Below are 25,262 nucleotides of genomic sequence, written 5' to 3'. Positions count from 1 at the left end.
TCTTTCTCAAGAATATTTCACTCCTCACTCACTGGAGGCGAAAGACACATCATCACAATAACTTTCCGTCGTTGATATGAGAGCAAAAGCATCGGCGGCCAAGCGCAAAAAAAGCCTCAACTTTTCGATGAGCATCGCATCGGTCGTCTTATTCCTATGCGGAGTCTTAGTGAACACATCGAACGCTTTGCGCGAAGACCAACTCGGCACGTACGACTGGCACTTGAAATTCGTCGGCGACGTTCGTTTCGTTTCGTTTCTCACCGGGGAAAACGATCGGAATAAGGTTTTGGTCACGACGCAAGATTCGAACATAATCGCCGCTCTCGATCAGAAAGATGGTACCATAGAGTGGCGAGCTACGTTGGATGAGTCCGATGCGGTCGATTACGCTTCGCTCGTCTCCGCGACAACACATACGAGGGACGAACAAAAATTCTTGCTCGTGCAGTCATCGAGTGGGAAGTTCATCAGAGCGCTCGATATCGAGGACGGCTCTATGATATGGGAGACCATCGCATACACCGAAGCCGCAGCTTCTGAGGAGTTATACTTGGAGTCAGCAAAAGACTTGGGTATCGACATCTTACCTCTTGGCAAAGATGTCGATGGTGATACAGTCCACGATTTCTTAGTGCTCGCAAAAGGTACGGTGACGTTACGATCTCTCGCCGACGGCGTGACGCAGTGGAAGGCGAACGTGGCCGAAGCTATCGCGACGGAAACAAACGAAAAATGTCATTTACAGAGAGTATGCTTGGAAGAGGGCTCGAAAGCCGTCTACGCGGTGGGAGTCTCGACCATTGATTCGAGCATTTGTGGAGCGTCGCTTCGGGTTTCTGACGGGCACGTGACTCATACCGCTGTGGGCGGGACAAAACTTTCCGGAATCGTAGGCGAAGACGGTAAGTACTCCGTCTTTTGCGCGGGAGCGAACAGTGATAAAGTCTTCGTCGCGTTGAAAAGGACTTCCAAGTCGAAGAAGCAAAATTTCTCGGTCGTTACGATTGACGCATCGGCCTTTTTTGAGAAGAAAGGGGGTGACGCTTCCATATTCGCCGATGTTTCGGTTATGAAACTCGGCATTAGCGATGATGCGAGCAATACTTACAACAAAGGAGGCAATGGAAGTACGGATACTCGTAATTTCATCAAGTTAAACACTGTCGCTTCAGCTGGAGATGAGAAATCATATCGCAGCTCCCGCTTGGCTGGAGCCATGATACTATCGAGTGACGCCGGAGAAATGACCCTGCTTCGCTTTCTTGATACATCGAAGCAGTTAACGTCCGTGCGTTCGTTTCCAGATAAGAACAAAGTAGCGGTATCGTTCCACAACGATGAGATATTTGTCGTGGAAAGTTCTAAGCTTTCTTCGTCCTCCCCGGTTCTTAAAGTGACGGCGCAAGCTTTAATCGGTAACGGTAACGACGCTCTGCAAGTCGCGGAGTGGCACATTGGTGACGATAGCAATCTTTTGAAAAAATACGCGCACGTCAAGAGCGTATTCGTAGATCCCAAGACTACGAACGCAGTCGTTGTACACAGAGACGCCTTTCTAACTTTCGTGGATAAGAAAACGAAAACTAATCCAATCTGGACCCGGGAAGAATCGATAGCCACGGCGAGTGAATCTATGTTCGGGTATTTACCCGAAACCATTGCGGTCTACACGGACGCTCGCGAACAAGCCAACGCAGTTGTTGTTAAAAGTTCCCTGAAAGAGTCCGCTCGTGTGCAGTACTTAGCACTTGCCGCGCGCTTGAACCGTGCCGACGCTGAAATGCGCGCAGAATTGGCGAAACTCCGCAGATCTAGAGGTACGAAGCTGCTCCCCACTCGCGATGATATTGGATTTCGACGTTCATTACTTTTTCTCACACCTACTGGATCACTCATTGCGCTGCACAATGGCGATGGTAGAGTGGTATGGCGCACGCACTTGGGATGCGCAAAGAATGAATGGAAGTATACGGCGTTGGTTCCGTGGGTGGTTGACGGGAAGGAGGCCTTGCTCACAGTAGCAAAGAACGCAACGACGACTATTGTGCAGTGTGTGTATCAAGAAGATGGCACTAAGGCAGCAGACGCAACGTATTATGGTTTTGCTGCCGTGCGTTTAGTTCCACTAGAAGTTTCTGGAAAAGCTTCTCGGATTCTGTTTGTGGATGACGTGGGGGAAGCGTCGGTGTACCCACCAGAAACAGATAGTCGAGAAAGCACTACGCTGAACGCAGTGAGAAGCGCGATATCGCGAAATTCGTACTATGTTGTGGATCAAGAGCGGAACGAAGTGCGTGGATACACTTTCGCCTTGACAGATAAAGGGACAAGTGCGAGTGGAGTACATACGTGGACTATTAAATTCCCGCCGGAGTCTGGGAATATTGTAGGGTTTTCTCGGAAAGCTGCGCAAACGGAACCCGTTCATGCGTGGGTGAAAGTTCCAGGCGATCGTTCTACTATGTTCAAATACGTCAATCCGAACGTTTTCTTCATCGCGACGGATGATGGACGCGGTATTCACGCGCATTTGGTCGAGGGTGTTTCAGGAAGAATTATTTACAGGGTATATCACGCGAAAGCGAAAGGTCCGGTTTACGCCACATTGTGCGAAAACTGGATCACGTACTCTTACTATGACACAGACGCGCAAAGACACGCACTCAGCGTTCTAGAAGTCTACGATGATTCTGAAACTCGCAAAAACAAAGCAGTGTCCCAGTTAGTGTTGAAATCTTTGTTTGGGAGGAGTACAAGCTCTGCTACAAAGAAGAATATATCATCTTCGGCGGCTGGTGTGCGCCAAGTGACGGATGACGATGAAACGGTTTTGTCATCCTTCACGCCTCCACCACTTCGCGTGCTGGGTCAATCGTACTTTATTCGACCGGGAACAAAGTTCATGCGAGTCACGGCATCGGCTCGTGGCATTACTGGACACCAAGTTCTTCTTGGAACAGATACGGATCAAGTGGTTGCGCTGGATAGACGCTGGCTCGATCCCCGTAGACCGACGAAACCATCTGCATTCGATCGCGATGAGGGGTTAATCCCGTATATGGAAGTTTTACCACTATCACCCTCGTCTTGGGTGACAAACAAGAATATCGTAGCCCGTTTGAAAGATGTGGTAACGGCGCCCACTGCGCTAGAGAGTACCGTGCTTTGTTTTGCCCGAGGCGTGGATGTATTTTACACCCGTTTGCACCCATCGCAATCTTTCGATGCGCTCGATGAGGAATTCTCATACGGTTTATTGATTATTAGTTTGTTGGTCGTAGGCGTCACGGCTCTAGCTACGCATCGCATGAGTGTGAAGGCGACTTCAAAGAGGTTGTGGAAGTAGAGAAGCTGCTCGACTCGGCTAGAGGTAGTTTGGCGTCCCCCTTTTCCTTAGCTTTTCTTTTAGATTTGATATGTACTATTTGGTATCTTCATTACATGTAACATTAAATAACGCGCTTAATTTGAAAGTCTAAATCCGGGCGTTCACTTTTAGCTTTTTCAGCAGCTTCGGCGGAGCATACCGCCGACACTTTGGCCGACGGTGCGCGCACCGCTTCCAGCGCCCCTGCAAAGTCGTTGAAGCTCTTGTTCGTAGTCCCTAAGATTTGTTCGCGACGCTCTTGACGCTCCTCCGGGGTAATTTTCAGCAGATGACGCATGAGAGAAGTGTATCCTTTCGCGTCTGGTAACTGATACGAATCGATTTCACCAATCGTACCGATGATGGACTTCGTTAATTCATCCTCGTCCACGTGTAAGTTGCGCAAAAACTCCACTGTACCGTCGTAGTTATCCAAAGTCTTCAATAAGTTTGGATCTCTGTAAGATAAGTACGTGAACATCCCGGAGTGCGAGTCAAAGTCGGAAAACCCACCATAAGCTCCACCGGAAACGCGAACGCGGTCCCAAAGCCACGTCGTCCCGAGCAATTTGTTGATTACGTAAGAAGACCCGTTCAATTCGTATCCGCTTTTGTACAAATTGGCCGCTTTACCGACGTAGTTCACCGTGGTTGGAACAGTCAGAAGTTCGTTTATAGCCGGGTTTATAGTCTTCCACGCGTTTGCCGAAGAAGCAGGAGCGCTTTGATTCAGCGAGCCTAAAAATTTCTCCGCACTACTGAGCGACAAATCTAACGTTTTCGAGTCTCCCGTCAAGTTGGTTATGCTGTTGTTCCGCGAAGACACGCACTTTCTGATCGTCTCCAAATCCGCAACCACGGAATCCCAGTCTTCATCCACGCGCTTCGCCAACTTTCGTAAGTATTCTAATTGGTCCAAACCACCCATTTGTTCGTTGACCCACCCAGCGACGGAGTCCTGCGCTTCCAGTCGCGAAGCCGCGATGGAATGTCCCGCCCCCTGGACTCTACTTTCCATTCCAGACCGCGTTTCGAGAACTAGTTGCTTGAAGATTTTTTGATCGTCGAGCTTCGAGTCAAACAACATTTCTGTCATCAAGTCGTACATAATACCTGCTTTATCCGAAGTCGCTTTACCTCTGAAAACCATATACGCGGAGATTGCGTTTGGATCCCCTCGAATCGGCGAAACAAACGGCGAAACAGAAATACCGCCGGTTTGCGCGTTGATGATTTGGTCGAATTCGATAAAATTTCTCTTCGAAGTGCCCATTCTGCCTAGCGCGCGCGTCCATAAAGGTACAAGCGGCAACAAGTCTTCCGGGATTGTCTTCATATCGAGGAGATGCTCGGCATAAATGATGTCGTTCGTGAACAAATCGTGGGTCAAAAGTTCCGTGGATCCAATCGACCCAACATCACTCGGAATTTCCTTGGCAGTTTTAGGGATATCCGATAAAGCCAAAGCCGGTATGCACTTGAGCGCCTCTGGCGAATCTGGCGTTTCTTGCAACAGCTTCAAAGCAGCCGTCTCCGCGACGACGTGTTCAATTTCTTCCGAGGACAACGAAGCTTTCTTGGCAGATAATTTCATCTTTTCCTCGTTGGCTTCTATTTCGCCGAGTTTTTGGTCTGGTTTCAATTCAACCGTAACGCGGTGCGTGTTTTCCAAGAACATTCTTCGCATGAGCGGTCTAAAAACATCTTCAGAGGATGAAATGCGTGACTTCAAATGTTTGAGCGGTTCCTCGTAACGTAACGGTTCGAAAGGATCGCCCTCGTACAACCACGCCGATAAGGATCGTAGCATCATCGATAATCCTCTCGGGAATCGGCCGGTGTTGTTCTCACGGAGCGAAAACTCGATGGAGTTGATAGATGCTTCGATTGCATCATCGGTGAATCCTTCCGTGGCGATTTTTTCCATCGTGTCGTAGATCAATTTTTCAACTTTCGGGATATCAGCTTCCTCCACCCCTTTCATCCCAATCGCAAACGACGGTTGCCTCAACTCATCTTCCAAACCGAATCCAACAATGGCTTCTCCTAAACCAGACTCCTCCAGAGCGAGTCTCAATGGAGAAGCGGATGAGCCTAACAACAGGTTGTCTAAGAATCCCACGGCTAAGGCAGTCTCTTGATCGAACGGTTTGTCGTTCAGCAACCAATTAATTTGGACGAAACATTTTTGCGCTTCCTCGTCTTCACCAGAGGCATACGTTTTCACGACTCGCTTTGGTTCCTTGAAAAAAGCTTGCGAAGCAATGGAAGAGTCGACGTCCTTGGCATCGAACTCGTCCAAAAATCCGCTCAAAAGCTTCAAACGGTTCTCAACGTCGTCGTCGCCGTAGAACCAAAGGCGCGCGTTGGATGGGTGATAGAATTTCCCGTGAAAGTCTTTGAACTCGGCAAAAGTCAACTCAGGGATGACTTCCGGCGAACCGCCAGAATCGACTCCGTACGTATTTTCCGGGAATAACGCTTGCTGACATTCGCGCGCGAGTACGGAATCTGGAGAAGAGTACACGCCTTTCATTTCGTTGAAAACGACACCTTTGTACGTCAAGTCTTCGTCCTTGTCGTTCAACTCGTAGTGCCAACCTTCTTGCTCGAACGTTCTCTCGTTCTCGATGCACTTTGGGTGGAATACTGCGTCTAAATACACGTCAACGAGGTTGTAGAAATCGGCGAGGTTACACGAAGCGACTGGATAGCACGTTCGATCCGGGTACGTCATAGCGTTTAAGAACGTGTTCAAACTTCCTTTGATCAACTCAACAAAAGGCTCTTTGATTGGATACTTTCTGCTACCACAAAGCACAGAGTGCTCGAGGATGTGCGGAATACCGGTCGAGTTTGCAGGTGGCGTGCGAAACGTAACACCGAAAGACTTATTCTCGTCGTCGTTCGAGAGCGACATCACCTCAGCGCCCGTCTTTTTGTGCTTGAATAAGAATCCTTTCGCGTTGTATTCCGGAACGAACTCTTCTTTGACGAGATCGAAGCCGTGCAAGTTGCTTGGCGCACTCATTGTCGCCATAGATTCCACAGAAGCGTTGTCCGCAGCGATGGCAGCCGAAGTTTGGCTCTTTCTCATTGTCGTTTGCATCGGCTTGTTGTTGTTGTTGTTGTTCGACGATGACGACGACGATACGGAAGCACGCGCTTTGGCGTAGTTTACGGAGCGCGCGCTGACAGCGTTTCGTCTCTTCAACGCGGCAACGTGTAAACCGGATCTCATCGATACGGATGACGCGGAAGACATGATGATCGGTTTGATTGATGATAAACTTCTCCTTTGTTGTTGAGGAAGACTACGAGAAGGGAGTGGCGGGGTGATGACGTTTTCGATGGCTGTTTTTGTTGAAAAAACGACAGCGCGATGATCGAGCAAACTCCTGGAGTAACAAGAAGAAGAAGTTAAAGAAGAAGAATGCGGAAACGTAAACGTTAACGCTCTTTTCAGCAGTTTTTCTTTCTTCTTGATTCGCAGAGCGCGGATGAGAGAAAGCGGCGACGTCGTGGTGCGTGCTCTCTAATAAAAAATGCCGAGAAGATTGTTTTTCGTTCTCGTTTTTTTGAAAGAGAATTCCCTTCCCTCGTCGGTTATTGCCTCGGACAGCCAATGCACAGCCAAGAAGCTTTCATCAGAATGGATAAAATTCTCTATAAAAAGAACGCGAACACATAATAGATAAACACCCGCACGTTTTTAACGAGCGCAACAGTTTTATTACACACACACACACACACACATTATATATATACTTATATTCATAAAATGCAAGCGCTCGCATTCTCCGCTTCCTCGTCGACCGCCGTCGGCGTCGCGAAATCATCATCCACAACCTCCTGTCGCAGTCGTCGTCCGAATCGGTCGTCGTCGCTGCGCAGCAACAATATCAACAACAACAACAGAAGAGGAGAGAGAACGAGAGTAAACATGCTTCCACCGGGCGGGATGCCAAACATGCCGGGTATGGATCCGGAGAAGATGAAAGAGATGCAAGCGGCGTATCAAGAGGCGATGAAGAATCCAGAAACTGCAAAGAAACTTCAAGAGCAGATGAAGCAAATGCAAGGGATGATGAGCAACCCGATGGTGCAGCAACAAATGCAAGCGATGCAAAATATGGTGCAAAACGAAGACATGCAGAGAAAAATCGCGGGGTTAAAAGACGACCCGGAATTTAAAGACTTCTTCGACGATTTACGAGCGAACGGCCCCGGAGCTATGATGAAGTATTCAACCGATCAAGCGTTTTTGAAAAAGCTCAACGATAAACTCGGCGGCGAAGAAGCCATTCGAGCAGCCGCGGGAGGGGCGATTCCAGCGGAAGCTGTGCCGCCGGGAGGTGCGGCACCTCCACCAGCAGCACCGGCACCACCACCCGAAGTGGAGACGTTACACGATGCCGCGCGATACGGTGACATCGAGGCTGTTGAAGATTTTCTGGCCATCGGCAAAGACGTGAACGCGAGAGACTCTTCGCAAAGAACGCCTATTCACTACGCGATTGCGTTCGGGAAAGGTAGCGCTGGCGAAGAGATTTTCGACTTGCTCATCGAGGCGGACTCTATTGATTTAAGCGCTAGAGACGAAAAGCAAAACACGCCGCTTCATTACGCGTGCGGCTACGGTAAGATTTTCGCCGTGAAAAAATTACTCGAGATGAATAGCGACGTTACGGCTAAAAATGGAACCGGTAAAACGCCATTAGATCTGGTCAAATTAGAAGCGAAGAATCCAATCAACGAAGATGCAGAGTTACTCAAGCTGCTCGGCGCGTAGACGCGCGAGCTTGAGCGAGGGAGCGAGCGAGAGGGATGAGAAAACGATTCTTTTAATTAAAAACAATAACATTATCACATCTATAAACGATGAGCAAATATTCCCGCATACGCGTTTGCCAACTTTTCCGGAGTCTCTCGTATGAACGCTTCGAGAATATTCCAACCAGTTTCTTGCGATTTCAACAAGTATGCCGTGTTGTCTTGAAACTCTCCTTCTTTTTCTTCCTTTTTTACTTGATTCTCGCCACAACCAGCATCCTCCGTCGACTTGAAATGGTGACTGTAAAGTCCCATCACGAGAGAAGTAGCAACTCGGCTCATCAATAATACTGGAAGAACTTTGATTTCGTGTTCGTTCAAACTAAACGTCTTGGCATACCCCGCGAGCATTTTTTCGCAACTTTCTATGGGCGCATTCGGCGTAGCCAAAGCACAATACGCCATCGCCGTCGCAATTTCAATAACCGTCCACGATACACAAATATCGCCAAAATCGATGCACGCGAAATCGTTCAGCACGTCTATGTTATCGTTCTTTACTCTCTCTTTCCAATCACTCGCGGTAACAAGAATGTTTGATTCATTCAAGTCGTTGTGTATGACGCTCATTCGCAGTTTCTTCGCATCGTCTCGAATGCTATTGACGCGTTCTTCGTACCATTCGAAAACTTGCTCGATGGCGTTTTCGTCCTTGATGAGTCCTTCTCCTTTACTTTTTAACGCATCCACAAACATTCGGACGTCTTCAAAGTTTCGCACGTCCCACAAAGACTCGCGCGTTGCTAGTGTGCGATAAAGCCTTTTCCCATCTTCTTTAATCGAAGGCGTTTCAGGATTCCATTGCAGGAAACTCGCGGATATTTCACCCACAAACTCGCCGACTCTGCGCCAAAACGCCTTCTGTTCCTCCGGTTTCTCCGCCAAGGCGTTGACTACGTCTATAAGTAAAGTACCCTCAACGTACCGCAACACTTTCACGGCGTGTTTCATTTGGTTCTTTTCTGCGCTATTGTTTATGTGATCGTTATTACTATCGTTGTTCGTGCTATCACCATCGGTCCACTCGAAACGCGTCGCTCCCGACTTTGTGAGCATGACTGCAGAGGTGCATATATTCTTTTCAGAAAGCCAATCCATGGCAAACTCGTGACAGTCCAATAAACGTGCGTTTGGTTCCACCGAATCTACGCCGTTGTGAAACTTCACGATGAACTTTGTTATTGGTCTGTTCTTACTCTCGTTTTCGTTTTTGTCTTTGCTCTTGAAAATGTCGTTGAAGACGTGAAAGAGAAAGTTCGCGTCGTCGTACGAATCCAACATTGTAATTTTTTCAATCTCTTCCGCCTCGTTGGGATTGCTGTTGCTTCTGTCGAAAAAATAAGAATACTGCGTCATCCATACTCGCAAGGCGTGCTCTTTCGAACACAGAGGTCTAAATTTCTTCCTCTCCGTCTCATCTCGCTGCGACTTTTTCATTTTTCTCACCTTTAATAACCGCGTTTAGCACGGATGATGATGTATATAAAGAAAAACAGAAGCTAAATAAATCTGAGTGAAATCACACCGAGAGGTGAAAAGAAGATTCATTTTTTTTGGAAAAGAGTTTTCGAAAAAAAAAATCAAAAAAAGTGGATTTTGAGGGGAGGGCGTGTGCCTTCTTTGTTTTATCTTCTCTTCATAACTTCTTTGCGCGACGACGAGCGCGTGCGAAAGACGCAAACACACACACACACACACACACACACACACACACACACACACACACACAATAAAGAAGCGCAGGGGAAATAGTGATGACGACGACGACGGCGATGGTCTCACGCACTGCCAGTGCAACCACCACCACCGCGACCATTCCAAGAAGAGGAAGAAGAACGAAGACCGATCCAGCTGGCATAAAATTGACGAGTACGAGAAGAAGATTTATACGTGCTCGAGATGGGACGCTCGAACAAAGAGAACCGAGAGGAGAGGATGAAAGAAACGCAGCATTCACTGCTAAGCGAACGACGAGAAGAGATGCCAAGACGCAGGCGACGAAAACGAGATCTTCTTACGAAGCTGGCATTCTCGTCGGAGGTGAAAATATTTTCAAAGACAACTCCCACGTGGTGCACTACGGAGAAGTGTGCGACTCAGACGACGACGACGACGATGAAGGAAAAGGAACATCGAGAAGGAAACGACGAGATCCACTAGCCTCGCTTGCTCGAAAAGCTGAAAGTAAAAGTAGCGAGAAGAAGGCAAAGAAGCAGGATAAAGCGAGAGAGAAAGCTATGCGAGGTCTGGAAAATTTAATCTTGAACGCCTCGGGGAGCGATGGAATGAAGGCGAGGAAGAAGTATAAGATGAAAAAGAAGAAGAAAGGAGGGAGTTCATCGTCTTCATCTTCGAGTAGTAGTAGTAGTAGTAGTAGTAGCAGCAGCAGCAGTAGTAGCAGTAGTAGTAGCAGTAGCAGTAGTAGCGACTCCTCGGATTCAGAGTGCGAGCGAGCAGGACGCCGAAAAGGTGGCGGCGGCGGCGGCGGAAAGAAGAAAAAGGGCATGAAGAAATTGAAAAACACCATGCTTTCTCTCGGAATGGGAAAGAAGAAAAAGAACAAGAGAGGTAAAACGACGATTTCGCAAGCTGCAATCGCCGAGGGTGCGAACATTCCGGACAACGAAGTTGAAGAACCAGCTGGATTGGCGTCGTTAGGGGCCTGTCCTTTACTTTCACCGCTTGTCCTAGGTGAAGGCATCATCCCGGTCGCTACTTTGGAAGTGTGCACGGGGAAATACTGCCGTAGGAACGGCGCATACGCCATCGCCGAGAGCCTGAAGAATGACCTGCCTTCAAATTGGCCCTGCGAAACATCCGCTGGAAGGTGCATCGGAGGAAAGTGCAGAAACGGCGTGAACATCGCCGTGCAATCTTCGTTGGGGTACGAAAAGTTTGCTGGAATGGATCTCGCGACGGCACGCTCCGTTTTCATACCGATGGCATTACGAACGAACGAGATTAATGGCACCACCGACGAAGGCGAAGGATTTATTCCAATGCCAGGAAAGGCGCCGTCGTCGGCGGCGGTGAGTCAATCTGTCGACAGCGACGCACCTCCGGGATACATGCCAAAGATAAATTAGAATCAAGCATGTAATTGTAATACCACACACATACACACACGCGAAAGAGAGAGAAAGAAAGAGAGACGCCGCCAATGTTGATATCTTCTTCATTCTTCAGAGTGCTTACTATTTCTTGTTGTTTTCTTCTCACTTCTGACTTCTCTCTCCTCTCACAAACATAAATAAATAATCAACAAAAGTAATCCACAAATTACACCATTTCACACAACTTCGAAGAGAACAGCGCTCGTCGTTTAATCATCATTATCATCATCATCGGAGAACAATGCCGAGTCATCGAGAGGAACAAAAGTTCCGGAGGATGGAATTAGGCATAGACGACGACGACGACGACGACGATAAGGACAAAAACGATACAACGACGCAAAAAGAAACGAATGCAAAAGAAAAGAGCGGAGGAGAAGAAGCTTCATCATCATCATCATCATCATCGTCAACCTTCGCGGCGTTTTCCGAAGGTGGGAACTGTTCCGCCAACGCCGTATACACGCGAGTGCAATACATTTATAGACAGTCGGGCGCATCGGAGTACCCGTTGACAACTTTAGCCATTTTGACCGCCCTTTTTTGGTTACTCGCCTCGGGGTTGAACTCTTTCTTCTTCGCAGCTGCTGCTGGAGAAGACGGGAACATCTCGAACGGAGGAGCGCTGAGAATGAGACCGTCGGACTTGCTCCCGAGAAGATTTCGGTTCGGAGAGAACGGAGTCCCAAAAACGCGAGGCACACCGATCAGAATCATGCCATCGTCCGATTTCAGGCACTTTGACGAGTTGAAATCGTACATGCACCCCACAGAGTTAGCGGGGTTAGGAGTAGATACCGAAGGACACGTTTTGAAACAACGTCCTTTGCTCGAGCTGAATAAGAACAATTTGTTGGCATTGAAAACGTCTCCGCCACCGCCGTTGGCTCCAGGAGAAGAGGAGAAGCAAGTATACGACGTGGACTTACCGAAAGGCTTTAATCGATGGGACGAAGTGCATCAAAATATTTGGAGAAAAGCGAAGCAAAAGCACATCGAAGAACTGCGCGCGGAAGCGACTATTGCTCAGCACGCTCGAGCGGAAGCGTTCATAACCAGCGCAAAGGACTCGTCTGATTTAGATAAAGTCTTGCAAGAAGAAGCCGCGGAGCGTGCCAGAGCACATTTGCAAGACGTATTGAAAGATCATTTGATAAATTAGCTCCCTCCCTACTACTAACTACTAGTTCTATAATTCTTTTTAATATAATTATTAGCCGCTGACGACGTGAAACGCGCAACAAAATATTAATGTTTCCAAAGTCGCAACATTTTATCTTTCCCGCCGCTCGCGCCTTTCGTTCCTAGCGGCGACCAATCGCACGCGTAAATCTCATCGGAGTGACCGGGTAAGTCGAGTTCGAGTTTCTTTAAACGCACGCTCCATACTTTTAACGTCGAGTCTTTGGATGCGGATAACACGAATCGCGAATCCGCGCTCCAAGCTATTTGGTACACCGCACCGACGTGTCCTCTAAACGTACACACGAAATCACCGGTATCGCCGTTCCATAATTTTACCGCTTTATCAAATGACGCCGAGGCAAAGTACTTACCATCCGGCGAGAACATGACGTGATTAATCAGTTGCACGTGTCCAGTCAATCGCTTCAAAGCCGTTTTTGATTGCGACGGTTCCCAAAGAAACATGGTAAAATCGTCAGAACCGCTGATTAAACGTTCCGGTTTGTTTCTCGTTAATTTTTTGTATCGTTCGAGCGCGCGTTCTTTTGATTTCTCGAATGACTCTTCTCGTTTCCCGGTTTCATCAAATGCACCCGTTCTTAACGCGAATTCGGATGATAACGCGAGCGTATTTACCCAATGCGCGTGCCCTTTTAACTGTCGAACAATTTTCCCGTCTTTAGCGTCCCAGGCGTACACAGTGGTGTCTCTCGACGCGGTATAAATCAAGCCTTCTCCGCCCCATTTCACGGAAGAGAGCGCCCTAGAATGCGCAGAAAGCGAAAATAGAGGTATTTTCTTATTCACGTTCCATACTTTTGCCGTCCCATCTGCAGAGGCGGAAACGAATCGAACGTCGTTTGGTGATTTCAACGCGTGCGTCGGCTCCCAGCTCAATCCTACGATGTGTTTCTTATGTCCTTTCAGAATCCCTTTCGATTCACCCGTGACTGGGTCCCACAACCGAACCATGTTATCCATCCCTCCACTCGCTACTAACTGCGCATCTGGCGACCACGCCACGCATAAGACCCAATTTGTGTGTCCTTTACACGTCGTCTTTGGCGCCTCGCTTTCGTGGTTCCATAAACGCACCGTGGTATCGCCGGACCCGCTCGCTAAATGTTTCCCGTCCGGAGAAAACGATACCGATAATATAGCTTCCGCGTGACCTGGTATCGCGGACGAACATCGAGTCACCGGTCTCACTCGAAACAACGCCTGTGGGGCGTACACGATTTTCAACACCTGTTCCATGCTCGCGTTCACTTTCTCCAAGTGGTCCCCTAAATCCGTCGTCAACGTTTCGTCTTTAATGTAAAACTCGTACGGGAGTTTCTCCCCTTTCTCTTCCGTGTTATTCAATAACGTGTTCAGCAACTCTTCCAACTGTTTCGAGGTACAATCGTGCGGCAAATCCAGCTGAGGACCGGCGGTGTTCCCATCCGTATCCACGAGTTGCGCGATGACATTTATTCTTTGTCGAGGAAGGTGACGATTTTCGTTCTCGTCGTTTTCGTTTTCGTTTTCGTTGTTGTTGTTGGTTGTTTTCGCGCGCTTGGTCGACGTCGTCGTCGTCGGTAAAACCGAAGAACGCCCCCCGGAAGAAGACATGATGTGTATTGGAAATTACTATTTTATTACTGCTATATTATTCGTGCGTGCTCTCTTTCTCTCTCTTTCTGTGTGTGTGTGTTGTGTGTTTTCCTGCGTGTTGATAGAACGAGAGGCGCAAAAGTCACAACTGAAGAGAAAGGACTCTCGTCGTCAAAAATCGACACTTTTTTTAACAACAAAAGCGAAGAACCACCAAACCACCACCACCACCACCACCACCATGCAAAACGACGACGACGATTTAGACGAAGAAGAAGGAGAAGAGGGAGACTTTGGAGAGTGGATAGAAGACGAAGAGTCTCTCGTGGAAATCTCCGAGCAACGGAAAACAAAATGTTTATTCTCTCAGAGAGTGTATTCGAACGCACACGAGGCGTTAACGAGAGCCGCCACTGACTTTGGATTTGATTTACGACGAGTCGTTTCGTTGAATAAGAAGAATACTTTCATAAAAAGTAAAGAAGAGGAAGAAGAAGGAGAGAAACCATCGAGGAGTGGCCGCGAAGAAGAAGAAGAAGACGATGAAAATGAATTGGAGTTTTACGACGTCATTAAAGTGATTAACTTTGTGCGTAAAATGGTTTTGGAAGAAACGAAAAACAACAGCAAGAACAACAACAACAAGAACAAAGAATCAGATGAAAAAGAATACGACGAGAAGGAATTGGCAAAACGAGTGATTGCAAGAGTCAACGATGGAGCGTGGAAAGACGACGTGTATCTGATGCCCGTCGATGCGAGTGGGTCGGACCCGTTGACGTACGAGTGGGAATCCTACGTCTACGGCATCGACGACGACGAAGAAAGAGCGCCGGCGGCGACGAAGGAGGAAAAAGCAAACAAAGATGAACGAGATTCTACGTCTCAAAACGAACATTCGGCATCGTCGTTGATGATATCTTCGTTGCGAAGCGAGAACGAGGCACTCAAGTTGAAAGTATTCGAGATGATGGAAAAATTAGGGATGATTAGCGAAGAAGAAGAGAAGCAAAAGCTCGCGCCGGTGGCGAACGTCGGCGAAAAAATCGTCGTATCGTCGGCGCCGACACGTAACATGAACGACGACTGCGCGAGTAGAAGGTATGCAAATGATGATAGCGATCGATTCGATAAAAGAACTCAACAAGAGAAAGACGAAGACGAGGCAGACGCTAGAGTGAGGGATTCAGACGATTCTTACTTCAACTCGTACTCGTACTTTGAAATCCATAAAGACATGTTGAGCGATAAAACGCGGACGGATGCGTACAGAGATGCGCTCACCAAGAATCCAACTCTGATGAACGACGCAGATGTTCTCGACGTCGGATGCGGCACGGGTATCTTATCAATGTTTGCCGCACGAGACGGTGGCGCGAGAAATGTCGTCGGCGTAGACGGTTCGTACAGGATTGCGGACGTTGCACGAATGAACGTAGGGGCGAACGACTTACGAGAAAGAGTCGAAATCATCGAAGGGAAACTCGAGGATATGGATTCTATACGCGGTGCACCGTTCGACGTTATTGTCTCGGAATGGATGGGTTACGGTTTATTCTTCGAGTCCATGTTGGATACCGTGTTATACGCCAGAGATAAGTATTTAAAACCGGACGGCGCGTTGTTACCGGACGTGTGTTGCATTAAAATCGCCGGATTTACGAAACAGGCGACAGTGGATTTCGATTTCTGGAACGACGTGTATGGATTTTCTATGAAAGAAGTTGCCGTTCAGCAATTAGATCACGCGTTGGCAACGGCGGTCGTAAAACACATCGAAGGCAAACACATCGGAACGACCGAGACGGAAATTTTACGACTCGATTTGTGTAAGTGTTCGGCAAAAGATACCGAGTTTAGCGCGGAATTCAAACTCGACGCGCTCGAGAACGCGACGAAAGACGAACCTCAAACGATTTATGGCATCGCCTTGTGGTTCGATACAGAATTTTCGAGCCGGTTCTGTCGAGAAAATCCCGTCGTCCTTTCCACATCTCCGAAAGAACCGAAAACGCACTGGGTTCAAACGGCGTTACATTTTCCCGAGCCGGTCGTCTTAGATAACATCACTGCGTTGGGCATTAAAGGGCGCATTAGCATGGCAAAGAGTACTGAACACGTGAGAGGTTACGATATAAGTTTAGAATCATGTACTATCGATCGGAGCGGGAAAGCGTGCGGTAAAGTACAAACGCGTTTGTATAGATTGTGAAAAATATGACTTGCTTTATCATTTACGTATTATCGTCGTGCGATTGATTTTATTAAACGCGCCATTCCAACCCCTCGACAACTTCTAACGTGTTTGAATCGGGATCTCGGAAGAATATCGCCGGTCTGCCCGATTTACTTTTCGTGTATTCAATCTTATTCGCATCTAAAGCATCCATCAGCGGCTGTATGTCCATGCATCCGATGCAAAAGTGTCGATCTCTGCCGCCGTGCGTTGGTCGAGACTCGATGTCGTCCGGATCTGGGTTTGGTAGTTCCATTATGTGAATCATCTCGTCTCCAATCCATAACCAGGCCCCATCGTACGGTAACTTATCTTTCGGCCTCGCAGGATTAATCGCTAATCCTAATATGCCTTGGTAGAAATCCATCGTTCGTTGCATATCTTTGACGATAATCGCCACGTGGTGCACACCAGTTATTTGCATCTTCTTCGCCACGGACGCGTCCGGTAACTCCTTCGTTTTCTCGTCTATGTCCGACCATTTCAACATTTTCCCTTTCGTATTTGTGACTGTATTCTGGTTGTCTGATGACGATCTCGTTTCTAGCGCACGTTCTCGATGTCGTCGTCGTTGTTGTTGTTGTTGTTGTTGTTCTTTTCTAACAGACACCAAGTGGATAAATTTTCTTGATGAATTCGTCGATGATGATCCTCCTCCTCCTCCTCTTCTCCCGTGGTGTTGGAGTGGGTAAAATGGTTTTGATGTCGTCGTCGTCGTCGTCGTCGCGATGACGATGCTCCCAAAAGCAGTCATCATCTCGCAAACCACTTTCTTTTTACTCACTGTGTATATGTCGTGAACAGATTTTAGATGACTCTGATGAATAAACATGCAGCAAAAGTTTTTTGTTTTTATCAAATTGGTGGTTTTGTCCCCACAAACAAACAAACAAACAAAAAAAAAAGAAGAGTTTTGAAGAAGATGAATCCGGCGAAGGATCTTCCTTCGACGGAGACCACGGTGGACGTGAGGAAGAAATTCTACGAGGGGTTACTGTTGCAAGAGTTGAAGACGCACATGAACACGCAGAGAGAGTATAAGAACGACTTGATCGATAACTGGTCCGGTGATGCCGAAGCCGACTGGTTCGCCGCGTTGAAGGAAGACGAGGTAAGGGCGAGAAAGAAATGGGAGGAACAAAAGAAAGCCAAGAAAAAAGAACAAACACAACAGGAAGACGAAGGAGACGACGACGAATAAGAAGAAGAAGAAGAAGCTCAAAACGACGACCAGAAGTAGATGCTCGAGATAGTGAAAAGAGAGCTTACTTTTAGCTTTAGCAGTGTTTAGATTAGAGAGATGCAACGATAGAAAGAAGTGTACATTAGTAAAAGAAGAAACGTTTCTGTTTCACAAACGTATAGTAATTAATAATGGATTCTATATCACAACGCGAAAGGTCGCGAAACGGCGTCTAAATCACATTCGATGGCGTTCACTTCCGCTATTTTTTCTTGTCGTCCTCGTATGCCCAAAGCTAGACCGCTTTCAATCATCCATTGGACGTACGGTCCCCAAACCTTTCGGTCGCAACGCAACGTGTTCTCATGCCCGATGACAACCAACCCTCTTCTCGCTCGCGTGAGCGTCACGTTACATCGTCTCGGGTCGGAAACGAAACCTAAACTTCTGTTCGTATTTGCTCGAACCGTGGAAACTATCATGAGTTCTTTCTCGCGTCCTTGAAACCCATCGACGGAGGAGACTTCGATACCGCACTCGCCGGTATTCCTATCGACACCGGTTTGAATCCCGGCGCGGCGAATCATTTGCCGAAGCAAACGAACTTGTGCAGCGTACGGGGTAACAATCCCAATATCTTTCGGTCGTAACTCTTGCGCGGATAAGAAACCACGCAAATACGCCAATACTAACTCTGCTTCCGCTCTGTTGGAATACGAATTCGAGTCGTTGTTTTCCATCGCGTTTGTCGGGTGCGTTGGGATGTAACAAATAGGAACATTTGGCTGTGGCCAATTGAAACCAATTGGTGTTGGTCGCATCGCTCGAGGCGTTCCGTTTTTCAATTGTTTATCGTAGAACGCGTCCGATGGAAATTTACCCAAAGCCGGGTGCATGCGAAACTGCGTGTCGAGCATGTACGGCACAACCCCTAAGGACACGAGTCGATCGAACATGGAAAGCGTTAATCCACCAAGCTCGGCTTCTCGAGATAAAATAGTCGGCGGTAACTGCTTATGGTCTCCAACTAAAACAAGCTGTTGACATCCTCTCGAGATTGGCACTAAACTCATCGGCTCCGTGACTTGAGAGGCTTCGTCTAACATCACCGCGGAGAAACTAATCCGATCCAAGAAGTCGCTACCGGAACCAGCGCACGTGCAACACACGGCTTGCGCGTATCTTACGGCTCTGATTTGTGCTTCGTACGCTTCGTGCTTTGTACATCCAGGTGGAACCATATTCTCAATTTGATACATCGCAAGATCTTGACGAACGGCTTCGGTACGACCGATTCGAACGACGCGTACGCCCGCGCGCGCCAAGCCTTCCACTAAGTTGTCCACCGCGGTGTTACTATCAGAAGTACACAGTACTGGTCCTCTGCCTATATCTATCAGTCCGCGAACGATGGCAACAGACGTGTGCGTTTTCCCAGTACCCGGAGGTCCTTGTATTAAACTTAATCGGCGCTCTAAAGTCGCCGATACCGCCCGTTGTTGCGACTCGTTCAAGTTGAATTGTCTGGTGACGTTTCGTACGACGTGTTCGTATCTTCCGCCGTTTACCTCCGCGCAAAGGTTTGCCACTTCCTCTTCTTCGATGGACTCTAAACCTTCCGCAAAAGATGAACTGCGTTTCATTTCGTTTAAATGCGTCACGCCTCCTTTGTTTGCATCGATTTCGTCCGGTTCCGCGTGTTCAGAGTATTGGAATCCAGCGGTTAAAATTTTTCGAAACGCCGGGTTCGTCGTGCACTTTGCTTTCTTCGTCGGATCGACGATTTCGAGCAAATCTCGCATCGCTCCAACCTGTCTTGAAAACGAAACTCTGTTCGCTAACTTGTCGACGCTCCATCCTTCACCGATGATATCTTTCACCTCGCCGTGGTCCAAGTTGATGTGAATTTCTGTTTGTTCGTAATTTACAAATTCAATGATGCCTTCAAACTCTTCGAATTCAACCTCAGGCGCATCGAGCGGTCTCGGCGCGACTGGTAATGGTGGTGCCTTCGGAACAAACGCCGTCGCAGACGCTTTGAGCGACGAGTCCGGCGCAGGCGGCGGTGTTGGTGGCTGCTTCTCAGCTAAAGTAATACCATCACCCATCGTTTTCGTCTCTTTATACATATCCGCCGCTTCTGGGGATAAATCCGGCAAGGATTCGAACGACCGCACTTGGGGTATAGCTTTCGGCGGTGACACGTATTTGCGAACCAGCACGGAATCCCCGCCGGATAAAATGCGCTTCCCGTCCAAATTTATTTGGCCTTGTAAACACGACATTGGCGTTGGAATCTTCGTGACACCGTCCGGCCCAACCTGCGGCTTCGTCGACAGACACAACCTTCCACCTTTCCACGTCGACGCCGTGGCGACGAGATCAGTCGCAGCCGGCGGCCTTTTCGCTATCCTCTCTAAAATTTGCGTAGACTCCTCACAAAATTCTGTCAACAACAAGCGCGCGTTTTTCGTGAAATACCCCGCCGTCGCGGCGTCCGAGTGCTCGACGACTTTCGTCAAAGGACACAAGGCGTTGACGAGCTTCTTCGCGTCTTCCACATCGCACCTACACGGCACAGACATTAAAATCTCGCAGAATTTCTTCAACGACATTTTGAAGTTATCGTTTGACATGCTCTCGGCGACAAACGCCGCGTGTTTCGCGTGATTCGCCTGTAACAATCTCAAAATCAACTTTGTGTGCGTCTCCTCGTCCACCGTTCCAGATTTGGCGGTTTGCAAAATGTTCCCCATTTTCGGTTTAATTTTCTCCGTGGTGTACTTTGCAAACCACACGAACGCTTGGGAGATCTGCCCCGTGTCCATCTCTCGTCGTATTTGCTTCCCGTACGCTATTTTCTTCTCCGGTATCACTTTTACTTTTTTCTGCTTTTGGCCGAAAAAGCCACCTCCACGGCCGCCACCACCTCCAAATCCTCTGCCGCCATATCCACCTCTCCCGTATCCTCCTCTTCCTCCGTATCCTCCTCCGTATCCTCCCCCGTATCCTCCTCCGTATCCTCCTCCGTATCCTCCTCCGTATCCTCCTCCGTATCCTCCTCCGTAGTTTCCACCACCGCCACCACCTCCTCCGTAGTAATTATTATTGTTGTTGTTGTAATTCATTTTCCCTTTATTCTTCTTGTTCTTCTCCACGTTCCCACTCGCAGGTTTACCCAATAACGATGCTGAGAGAGGCTGATTTTGTCGCTGGTTGTTTGTGTTATCTGTTTGTTGTTGTGTTTGGGAACTTTTATTCTTCTTTGACTTCTTCTTTGACATCTAGTTGATGCGTGTGCAGGCCTCTGCACTGACACTGAGGAATGGAGGAGAAAAATTTGAGGTAAAAAGTGAACAACAGAAACAGACACTTGTTGAAAGAAAGAAATCCTGTTTTTACTACTACATCTACTACTGCTTAAACTAAACCGGCCACAAGCATGCCCAGAATCAAAGCCTTCTCGCCGTGGGAAGAATTACACGCCGGCAAGATTCTGTGCGCGGCAGACCAGAACGCCTTGGTGTATTTTTCGGACATCGTATCCGCGCCGCGGAGGAAAGTGAAACTGTCTTTTTGAAACTCTCTCGGTAAGTACGGTCGCACCCAACTCTCATACATGTCCATCGGTCCAAACGACAGGACTTTCATCTTGTGCAAAACGAACATTGTGAAAGAAAACAACGCGACTGGAGCGAAGAAACTTTTTAACGCCATTTTAACGCCAAAGAAAATGACGAAACCGTACAACATGGACACGAAGAAGTCTTTCGCTTTCGACGGTAACGACTGAAACGCCTTTTCAGTTTGTGCTTTCATTCTATTCGCGGCGGCGTTCGTCGAGCCCTTCGCGTTCGCGAGAGGCACGACGGTGAGTGCAGACGTGGCCATCGCATAAAGCAGAAATCGCGTCGCCATCGACGAGCTATGCCGTTCGTCTTCGTTCTCGTTCTCGTTCTCGTTGTTGTTGTTGTTGTTGTTGTTGTTGTTGTTGTTCCAACCGCTTCCGCCTGAGCTTCCACCAAAAACATTTCCTCCTCCTCCATCAAACTCGCCGAGAAGCGCGTCTCTGCTGCTGCTGTTGCTGCTATTACCACTTTTATTATTCGCGATGCATTTTCCTCTCCCACTATCGTCTAGAAATATGCCGCCTCCTTTCATAGCCGTCGTCGTCGTCGTCCTTTTCTCTTTGATTTTAAATAATGTTCTCGTTGTTGACTTCCTCGAAGAAGAAGAGGAGGAGGAAGAGAAGCAAAAGTGGCGACGACGACTACCACGACCACCCCCACCTTCACCTGTTCGCATGATACTCTCTCCTCTTGTTGGGACGAACGAGAGCATAGTATTCATAATACTAACAATAATAATAATGAAAGTTGAAAAAATGAAGAAACAGTGCGTGTAAATTGCTCCTTGTTGTGGGAGGTTGGAGGTCTCGCGTGAACGCGTGTGTGTAAAAATATATATAAGAACTAAAAGGTATGTTTATTACAACTCAATTTTAAACAGATGAATGATTCAGAAGAAGAAGACGAAACTGTCTCTTCAAATCAACAGAGTACTCGACGCATAAAACTCAAACTTACTGTTGTTGTTTATCGTCGCCCGGGCGGTTGAATCGTCTCTGCGGTCTTTGTCCTTCCTCTCGCCCCGCCTCTTTATCCGCTATCGCCTGCGCCGCGGTTCTCGGCTTTGGCCCTTTCAACTTTCTCGGCGTGGATTGTTTTCGCTTCAAAATGTCTTGTTTGTTCTCAAAGTATCGTCGTCTTCTGACCTCGTTGATGTGACCAGAGTTCATGACTTGTTTGCGAAAACGTCTCAACGCAGCCTCTCCGTTTTCACCTTCGCCGACGTTGATTTCTGTTTGGAACGCGCCTTTGAACGCAAAAGCAACGCCTGGAGCCGATTTTTGTTTCGGTTGTTGCGCAACTGTAAAGTTTAGAGAGAGAGAGAGAAAGAGAGGTGAATGTCTCGTTCCGCCGAAAGGTTAAAAAAGAGAGCTTTTGCTCTTCTTTCATCTTGAAACGAAAAGGACGAGAGGAGGAGGAGGACGACGACGAGGATAGAATGTTGAGGTTTTTACGCCTCCCAAATTCCCACGTTTTGCGCGTGCAACCTCACACGCGACCACGGAATCGTCGATATACAGTCATTCCCGGATGCACAAATACCATTTCTGAGGACTCTTGCACTCAAAAACCGCTTCCTGCTCTCACTCCGCTCCACACAGTGAACGCGAGAGAGGCAAAATCTCTTTCTGCCTCCCTCTTTTGTGAGGGGAGACGACGACTAAAAAATTCGCGTAAATTCACGCGCACTCTCCCCGCCAAATATGATAAAAACGCGACGCGACGATATTAATTACCTCTGTTGTTCGTAGACGTGGAAGAAACCGAGGTTCCAACTAAGGATGCCGTTCGCATGGTTAAGCCTAACATGATGATTGTGTGAGTATTGGAGAACTACTTTTTCTATTTTTTTTTCTGAGGAGAGTTGAAGTGTGGTGCTTGATTGCTTCTTCCTTCATCGCGAGAGTTTTCTTTTTGAGCAAACGAACACCAAAACATAAAAAAAAGTCAACAAAACCAATTCAAAACGACAAAGAAAGACCACGACGCTTTTAAAATGAATCAAGGCTATGGAGGAGGCGGCGGGCAAAACCCTCAGGACAAGAAGCGCATTCGCGAGGCGGAAATGCGCAAGCTCTACGCGAATTCCTGGGCGGTAGAGTTGATGAAAGCACCGTGTGCGAGACCTGGATTTTGTCTCTACGCTTCGCTCTGTTCGCCGTGCGTTGCCTGGCAACAGAGGAAGAAACAGATGTACGGGTCGTTGCAAGGGTACACGTGCTGTAACGGAGGAAGCTGCATTTCCGGTCGGTGTGGCGAGCAGAACAATCCGGAGTTATGTTTAGCGTGCGAAGTGTTCTGGTGTTTTCCGAGTAGCGTTGCGACGACCAGATTCTTAATTCAGGACGAACAGCGAGTGATGAACACGCAGTGCGATAACGGCATCATCGGATTCATGTTATTGATGAACCAACTCGCGTGCATCTTCAGAGTGGCAGCAATGGTGTCCAACGACGATTCCATCGAGCAAGCTGCGGACATATTGGATTGCATCTCCGATATGACGTATTGCTCTGTGTGCGCGTGCATGCAAACGCAACAAGAGGCGCAAATTGACTTTAGGAACGAGAGCATGACGCCGCAGCAACAAGTGTTCCAAGCTCCGCAAGTCCAACGAATGGCGGCATACGAAACACAACCGGGAATGTATGGTGCGGCGCCGCCTCAGCAACCACAGCAACAGCAGCAACCACAACCACAATACCCAAAAGTTTAAATGCGCGTACGATTTTTTTTCAGAGATACTAAACGAGTACTACTACATACACAACACGCTACTAAACAATTTTAGGCTACTTTACACTTGGTCTTCTTCGTGTCTATTTTCCCAGTCGTGACTATCCCGTTCATCAATTTTTCGCTATCTGTATACCATGCAAACCTGGGTTTCCCATCCGCGCCAACGTCGCCCTTGTAAAACGCCAATCGGTCTTTAATGTTGTTAATCACGCCCGCGTGCCACTTGAAGTGGTGCACGGCAACCTTCGCATCGCTAAAGCGCGATTGAGACCATAACTTGGTGGTACTTTCGTGACTATCGTTCGGTGTGGAACACTGCGACCCGGCTGGGAGAAAAGATAAGTTATCGTGCGCAGCGCACTGGTACTTGTATTTTCCCGGATACTTTGCGTACGGCGTCAAATGATAGACGTCTTCTAAATCGCCGTCGCCTCTCCCCGGCCCGCTTAAATACGCCTTCGCTCTCGCCGCGCGCAACACCTGATGGTTCCCTCTGTCCGTTCTCCAGTACCCTTTATACGCCATAGTCTTAAAATCTCTACCACCAGCGACAGTTTTAATCACCGAACACCGCAAAGGAAATTGCTGAAACATTCCGGGTTCTTCTTTCAACTTGCTCAACTCGCCGCTCTTGGAGACTCGATCGACGTACGTCCCTCTCACTTCGTTGTACCCTTTCTTGTCCATCTCTTTCAAGAAGTCGATGACTGATTTCCCGCCGTACGAGTGAAACTCGTCGTTATCCGCGTGGACAATCCAATCTGTCGGTGGGACTTTTTCTAACAACTGCATCCGATGCTTATACATCACTTCGCTCGAGTATTGCGTCAACCACTCGTGGTATGGGATACCCAGATTGTCTAAAATCTTCGCGCACTCGTCAAACTCTGCGGTTCGAAATCCAGATTTAGAGTTAATCACGACTAAGAAGTTCTCCGGTTTAATTCCTAAATCGGTGTAATGGTGGACGAATTGTTTCAACAAGACGGCGCCGTCGTAATCGGCAGCCACGGAGGTGAATATCCAAACTCGGTTCGAGTAGTCTTTTGAAGAAGATGATGATGATGATGCTGATGCTGATGCTGATGCGGTTGAAAACGACGACGACGCCGATGCCGCCAACAAAGGAGCGCTCTTCTCTCCTCTGTCATCAAAATGATTGTTCGATGATGACGACGATGTTTTCATCAAATATGCGAGAGCGAACGCACAGACGAGAAGGAGTTGGAGACATTTTCGCGTATGTCGTCTTCCTCGTGAAGAGAACATAATCTTTTCGTCGTCGTTGTCGTCGTCGAGAGCGTCGTCTGTTCCCTTCATTTCTGACGATTTTGCTGATGAGACAAATCTAACACTGCCACATAACGAAAGAGAAGTA

At 48.0% G+C, this 25,262-nt stretch overlaps 15 protein-coding genes across 15 annotated transcripts; 7 read left to right on the top strand and 8 right to left on the bottom strand.

Annotated features, from left to right (window-relative positions):
- Positions 1-76: 76 nt before the first annotated feature.
- On the top strand, positions 77-3,349 carry Bathy02g06080 (predicted protein; the record flags this gene model as incomplete). Its single annotated transcript, XM_007514770.1, has 1 exon — positions 77-3,349. One exon carries the CDS (start codon positions 77-79, stop codon positions 3,347-3,349), a length of 3,273 nt encoding a protein of 1,090 aa, XP_007514832.1.
- Positions 3,350-3,452: 103 nt separating this feature from the next.
- Bathy02g06070 (putative peptidase) lies at positions 3,453-6,635 on the bottom strand (the record flags this gene model as incomplete). The annotated part of the gene is made up of 1 exon (XM_007514893.1): positions 3,453-6,635. One exon carries the CDS (start codon positions 6,633-6,635, stop codon positions 3,453-3,455), a length of 3,183 nt encoding a protein of 1,060 aa, XP_007514955.1.
- A 516-nt stretch (positions 6,636-7,151) lies between these two features.
- Positions 7,152-8,162, top strand: Bathy02g06060 (predicted protein; the record flags this gene model as incomplete). The annotated part of the gene is made up of 1 exon (XM_007514801.1): positions 7,152-8,162. The coding sequence occupies one exon, from the start codon at positions 7,152-7,154 to the stop codon at positions 8,160-8,162; it is 1,011 nt and encodes a 336-aa protein (XP_007514863.1).
- An 80-nt stretch (positions 8,163-8,242) lies between these two features.
- Positions 8,243-9,640, bottom strand: Bathy02g06050 (predicted protein; the record flags this gene model as incomplete). The annotated part of the gene is made up of 1 exon (XM_007514701.1): positions 8,243-9,640. One exon carries the CDS (start codon positions 9,638-9,640, stop codon positions 8,243-8,245), a length of 1,398 nt encoding a protein of 465 aa, XP_007514763.1.
- Positions 9,641-9,957: 317 nt separating this feature from the next.
- Positions 9,958-11,289, top strand: Bathy02g06040 (predicted protein; the record flags this gene model as incomplete). The annotated part of the gene is made up of 1 exon (XM_007514540.1): positions 9,958-11,289. One exon carries the CDS (start codon positions 9,958-9,960, stop codon positions 11,287-11,289), a length of 1,332 nt encoding a protein of 443 aa, XP_007514602.1.
- Positions 11,290-11,557: 268 nt separating this feature from the next.
- Bathy02g06030 (unknown protein) lies at positions 11,558-12,478 on the top strand (the record flags this gene model as incomplete). The annotated part of the gene is made up of 1 exon (XM_007514614.1): positions 11,558-12,478. The coding sequence occupies one exon, from the start codon at positions 11,558-11,560 to the stop codon at positions 12,476-12,478; it is 921 nt and encodes a 306-aa protein (XP_007514676.1).
- An 86-nt stretch (positions 12,479-12,564) lies between these two features.
- Bathy02g06020 (predicted protein) lies at positions 12,565-14,115 on the bottom strand (the record flags this gene model as incomplete). The annotated part of the gene is made up of 1 exon (XM_007514567.1): positions 12,565-14,115. One exon carries the CDS (start codon positions 14,113-14,115, stop codon positions 12,565-12,567), a length of 1,551 nt encoding a protein of 516 aa, XP_007514629.1.
- A 223-nt stretch (positions 14,116-14,338) lies between these two features.
- On the top strand, positions 14,339-16,309 carry Bathy02g06010 (arg methyltransferase; the record flags this gene model as incomplete). The annotated part of the gene is made up of 1 exon (XM_007514622.1): positions 14,339-16,309. One exon carries the CDS (start codon positions 14,339-14,341, stop codon positions 16,307-16,309), a length of 1,971 nt encoding a protein of 656 aa, XP_007514684.1.
- Positions 16,310-16,361: 52 nt separating this feature from the next.
- On the bottom strand, positions 16,362-17,165 carry Bathy02g06000 (predicted protein; the record flags this gene model as incomplete). The annotated part of the gene is made up of 1 exon (XM_007514951.1): positions 16,362-17,165. The coding sequence occupies one exon, from the start codon at positions 17,163-17,165 to the stop codon at positions 16,362-16,364; it is 804 nt and encodes a 267-aa protein (XP_007515013.1).
- A 90-nt stretch (positions 17,166-17,255) lies between these two features.
- Positions 17,256-17,534, top strand: Bathy02g05990 (unknown protein; the record flags this gene model as incomplete). Its single annotated transcript, XM_007514758.1, has 1 exon — positions 17,256-17,534. One exon carries the CDS (start codon positions 17,256-17,258, stop codon positions 17,532-17,534), a length of 279 nt encoding a protein of 92 aa, XP_007514820.1.
- Positions 17,535-17,719: 185 nt separating this feature from the next.
- Positions 17,720-20,644, bottom strand: Bathy02g05980 (ATP-dependent helicase NAM7; the record flags this gene model as incomplete). Its single annotated transcript, XM_007514868.1, has 1 exon — positions 17,720-20,644. One exon carries the CDS (start codon positions 20,642-20,644, stop codon positions 17,720-17,722), a length of 2,925 nt encoding a protein of 974 aa, XP_007514930.1.
- Positions 20,645-20,936: 292 nt separating this feature from the next.
- On the bottom strand, positions 20,937-21,866 carry Bathy02g05970 (predicted protein; the record flags this gene model as incomplete). The annotated part of the gene is made up of 1 exon (XM_007514466.1): positions 20,937-21,866. The coding sequence occupies one exon, from the start codon at positions 21,864-21,866 to the stop codon at positions 20,937-20,939; it is 930 nt and encodes a 309-aa protein (XP_007514528.1).
- Positions 21,867-22,098: 232 nt separating this feature from the next.
- On the bottom strand, positions 22,099-22,314 carry Bathy02g05960 (predicted protein; the record flags this gene model as incomplete). The annotated part of the gene is made up of 1 exon (XM_007514642.1): positions 22,099-22,314. One exon carries the CDS (start codon positions 22,312-22,314, stop codon positions 22,099-22,101), a length of 216 nt encoding a protein of 71 aa, XP_007514704.1.
- An 827-nt stretch (positions 22,315-23,141) lies between these two features.
- Bathy02g05950 (predicted protein) lies at positions 23,142-23,861 on the top strand (the record flags this gene model as incomplete). The annotated part of the gene is made up of 1 exon (XM_007514732.1): positions 23,142-23,861. One exon carries the CDS (start codon positions 23,142-23,144, stop codon positions 23,859-23,861), a length of 720 nt encoding a protein of 239 aa, XP_007514794.1.
- A 71-nt stretch (positions 23,862-23,932) lies between these two features.
- Positions 23,933-25,204, bottom strand: Bathy02g05940 (hypothetical protein CHLNCDRAFT_134048; the record flags this gene model as incomplete). Its single annotated transcript, XM_007514668.1, has 1 exon — positions 23,933-25,204. The coding sequence occupies one exon, from the start codon at positions 25,202-25,204 to the stop codon at positions 23,933-23,935; it is 1,272 nt and encodes a 423-aa protein (XP_007514730.1).
- Between the last annotated feature and the right edge of the window lie 58 nt (positions 25,205-25,262).

This window comes from Bathycoccus prasinos (genome assembly GCF_002220235.1).
Source record: "Bathycoccus prasinos genomic : Chromosome_2".
NCBI classification, from domain to species: domain Eukaryota; kingdom Viridiplantae; phylum Chlorophyta; class Mamiellophyceae; order Mamiellales; family Bathycoccaceae; genus Bathycoccus; species Bathycoccus prasinos.
This window is presented reverse-complemented; position numbering and strand designations above follow the sequence as displayed.